A 4185-nucleotide genomic window follows, 5' to 3' on the forward strand; every position below is an offset into this window, starting at 1 on the left:
TAAGAAATCAGGTGGAAGATACGGCAGGGGATTATTGAACTTCAAAAGAGGTTAGAGTCAGAGGGAAAAGGAGTGACAATGATAATAATAAAAATAATAATAATAATAATATGGGAAGAAGTGGTGTGAGGATGCAGACAAAACTAATGAAAGTGTACCACCCCGTCGTCGTATATGGTGTGAGTCAGTTCGTTGAAGAATCGTTAGGATGTTTCATAGGCTCATTAGACCAAGGCAGCAAACGTTCCTTTTTTACTTTTTTTTTCTTTTGTGGAGGGTTAAACAAGTAATGGTGGCAGCCTTGCGTCACCCTCATTCCACACTACTCTGCCAAATCATCCACACACCTTTACTATCCCATCCTGTATGGATTTACGAGAGTGCGCTGCGTATGAGAAGGGTTTAAGTCAGTTGCATGATAGTAAGCGATAATGATGTGGGTATAATGTTCTGTCCTCACAATTCATACGTCTCCTGCCCTCAGTATTTTTTTTCTCTCTGCTTCCCTATTTTCTCTCGCTACGTGCTAACATTTTGTTGGTGCACTTTGTTTGGTCTTGCGTGCAGTGGAATAATAGGAACCGCATTTTCTTTATTAGGGTAGATGCCGAGGCCACTCCGAGAACTGTTGGAGCGAAAGCAGGCAATAGAGGTTATCCCTGGTGTACTGTACTTCACTTCAGTGAGTGAGCGACTGCATGATATTGAAGCGGAACTTAATAATTCCCCCACCCCGCAGGAGGACACATGTAATGTCAACAGTGCGATGAAGGCGCCTAATTTTGGGGATTTTGCATTCGCGGCACCGCCTTCATTGCATTCGGAAAGTGTCCCCAGCGCGGCAATTCAAGGGGCGAACGTGATTGGGGAAGATCTTCAAGTGAAAATTCCTCACGGTTTCCGTGGCAGTGTCGCTAACAACGCCGCGTTTCAACGCCGCCTGCGTGAGCGCTTAGGTGAAGGCGGTGGCTGCTACGGGGTTCTGGAGGATGACGCATTTTATTTCACCCTTGGAAACGGACCGAGATTTCAGTACCAACCATTTTTTGCTGATTTCGGGCCCCTGGGACTCGACTGCGTTACTGCACTTTCGAGATACTTGAAATCGCTGTTGGAGTTGTGCGCTTCCTTCAGGTCCGACGACAATGATTCCAACCAAGAAATGAAGGCTTCACAGAATAATGTATTTGACTTTGTGCACTTCAATACAAATGAGTCGTTAAGCGGTGGCTTACTGTGGGGAGGTATAAGCGAACACGTTATTCCCGTCGTCTTCTGCAGTGGATTAGGCAACCATGAGCGAGCAAATGCCGCGTGCCTCCTTGCTTGCTTTTGTGTGGCTGGACTGCGCTGGAGTGCGGCTGAGACGTGGCGCATCTTTCAGGAGGCGTTTCCGCCGATTATAAGTTTCCGTGATGCAAGCTATGGCGTGTCAACCTTTCCGCTCTCCTTGTCGGACATCCTTGGCGGGCTGCAGCGTGCCGTGGAACTCGGTTGGTATGATCCCAATACTTTTGATCTTCAGGAATACGACAGGCTGCGCATTTATGACTGCTGTTGGATTATACCGAAAGCCTTGTTAACATTTTCTTCACCAGTAAGCGGGGATCCGAATCGGGACCCCGTGATGTATGCAAAACTGTTTCAGGAACTGAGGGTGGCGGGTGTCGTGCGTCTTAACGAGCCCCTCTACGATCGGCACGCGTTTCTTTCGCGCGGTATTCAGCACGAGGATTTGGAGTTCCCCGATGGAACCGCTCCGAACGATGCGATCATAAATCGATTTATGGAGGTGGTTGATCCCATTCTAAGCGTCCAACCGCCGGCGACGCACTCAGATGCGCGAAAGAGGGCAACAAAGGAGCGGGAAACGTCGGATTCAGTGGACCTTCATCCGAAGGGCAGAGAAGATGTACGTTTTCGTGGGAGGCTGAAAAGCGACAGCCGCGGTGGTGCGGTCGCTGTGCACTGCCATGCTGGTTTGGGTCGAACAGGAACCATAGCATGCACATATATTATTAGGCGTTATGGCTTCACGGCCCGCGGTGCGGTCGGTTGGACAAGGTTGTGTCGTCCGGGGAGTGTAATGGGCGCACAACACATGTTTCTGGAGAAGTTCGAGCGGAGGCTATTGCGTCCCGTTAAATCGCTCGATTTTCTCCATGCTCAACGTCATTTGCGAGTTGTAGGGTCGGGTGTGGTTAGCCATCTTAGCGCTTACTCATACCAAACTCACAAACTGAGGCACACATCGTCCATGAATGAGTCTGTCACATCCTTATCGCTTTCGCTGTCAGGGCTCTCGGGGCACTCCACGCGCTCACCCTCTGGCCAATGTGAGCCCCTTTCCCTCGCAACTCCCGCTCCATCAGCGAACATGAATAGGGTGAAACGCCCTTCACGTGTCGTGATTCGTGGTCGTAACTCACAGTGTAGCACTTCGCAAGGGTCCCATGTGAATAACAACCGCCGCTCTCCCGTTGCCGAAGCTCTAAGAGCAAACCCCATTGCAGCATTACGAGCGCTGGTGACAAATAGCGGCAGAAGTCACAACTCCACAGACTTAGATAGAGAAGAAGTGCGCCGTCTTCCCGACGGCGGTTGTGGTGATTCTCTGGGGACAACTACTGTATCCGGTGTGCCGCTGCATTCATCACTTCAAAGCCGGCGTCCTCGTGGAAGAACCTCGTGTGTAACCCCACCGCGGGTACAAGCACTTGTAAATGAGTCGCGTCGTCACTTGAATGCGCGACTCAGTGTATTATCCGTTGGAAATGAGGGGAAAGGTACGAGCCCGGACGAAAGATATGATTTGGCTCCGGAAGTGAAGTGTTGTCTCCCAACCGCCGTCGGCCCCAAGGGTGAAAACCTCCTCGCAGTAAACGCCACTGCACTCGGGTTCTTCGCTGCAACAGGATGTACAAACGGAGGTGCGAACCCCTTCACACCACGTGTGTGTCACACATCCCCACGCGAGGCACGGGCTCTCCCTTCCGCTCAGTTTCAAAAAGGGGCAGCAGACCCCGGCTGGGGAGGGCGGGTTGTATTCCTCCAACCTTAAGATGTTATTTTTGTGTGTGTCCATGCTCGCTGGTGAGATACTACGTGTGGTTTGTGCGTTGGCAAATGTGGAGGAGCGGTATTTATAGGTTTTGTTGTGGAGCGACTTCTGTAGTTATGTGCACTTTGAATTTTCGCTTTACAACCTCTGCTGCTTTAAATCCTCTTTTTCTTTTTGACTGACTTAGAACGGGACATGCCCGTCTGTTGTTCAACAAATCCTTTGTTCCTAGTTTGCTTCTTCCATTTTACCCTCTTCTTTATGGGATCACTATAACAACTGGTGAGGGCCCCTTTGTAAACCCCGGAGTTCCCCCCCCCTCCCTTGTTTTTCCTCATTGTTGTGATCCCGCTGTTTTCTCCCCTCTTTTTGTATTTTCTTTTGTTCATTATTCGGGCTCGTGGCGTCCTGCCCTAACGCATAGGCCAACATGTAATACATCCACTGCGTTGCATTTAATTGGAGTGCTTTTGTTCCTTCGACTTACATTTCCACCACCACCCCTTTTTGGCCCTGTTACCGCAACTCCATCCATTTCAGAAGTAAACTTTGTTCGAGCATTTCTACCGTATACCACGGTTCAGATAAAGTGAATTCAAAAGAAAACGTGGACCGAAGAAAAATACAAGGAATAAAGTGTGAATATATAGTTTTAGGTGCTCAGGTATGTATCGTTTTCCCCCCATTTCAATTCTGTTATTGTTTGTTTGTTTGTTTTTCTTTCTGCTGCTTTGTGTTCTTGTGGGTGTAGGGAGGGGTACCTTAAATTCTTAACAGTAACTCTTAAAAACCACCATCATTTGTATAACCCAGTGGTTGTGCGCGTAGTCGCCCTTTTTCTTCCCTCATGTCGTGTATGAAACTGTGTATCTGAAGGAGTGGAAAGGAAAGAGAGAGGGGGGGAGAGACAAGATGCACCAATGATGCAGAGAAAATGACGTAAGTAAATTCTGTGATGGGCCTTTTTCCATTCAAGAAGACGGGATATACAACTCACATATTATGAAGCAACTGACTTGAGAAGCAGCACCGGTAAGATACGGCATGCATATACGCAGTGGGGACAACGTTTTGAGAGCATGCTTCCCAAGTAGTGAGGTTGCATATATATATATATATATATA

At 48.6% G+C, this 4185-nt stretch overlaps 1 protein-coding gene across 1 annotated transcript; it reads left to right on the forward strand.

Moving 5' to 3' along the window:
• Positions 1–604: 604 nt before the first annotated feature.
• Positions 605–3061, forward strand: TEOVI_000910400 (cell division cycle phosphatase 14, putative; the record flags this gene model as incomplete). The annotated part of the gene is made up of 1 exon (XM_067223556.1): positions 605–3061. The coding sequence occupies one exon, from the start codon at positions 605–607 to the stop codon at positions 3059–3061; it is 2457 nt and encodes an 818-aa protein (XP_067079657.1).
• Positions 3062–4185: the final 1124 nt, after the last annotated feature.

The sequence above is a fragment of the Trypanosoma equiperdum genome, assembly GCF_001457755.1.
Source record: "Trypanosoma equiperdum strain OVI genome assembly, contig: ctg_1895, whole genome shotgun sequence".
Classification (NCBI taxonomy): Eukaryota; Euglenozoa; class Kinetoplastea; order Trypanosomatida; family Trypanosomatidae; genus Trypanosoma; species Trypanosoma equiperdum.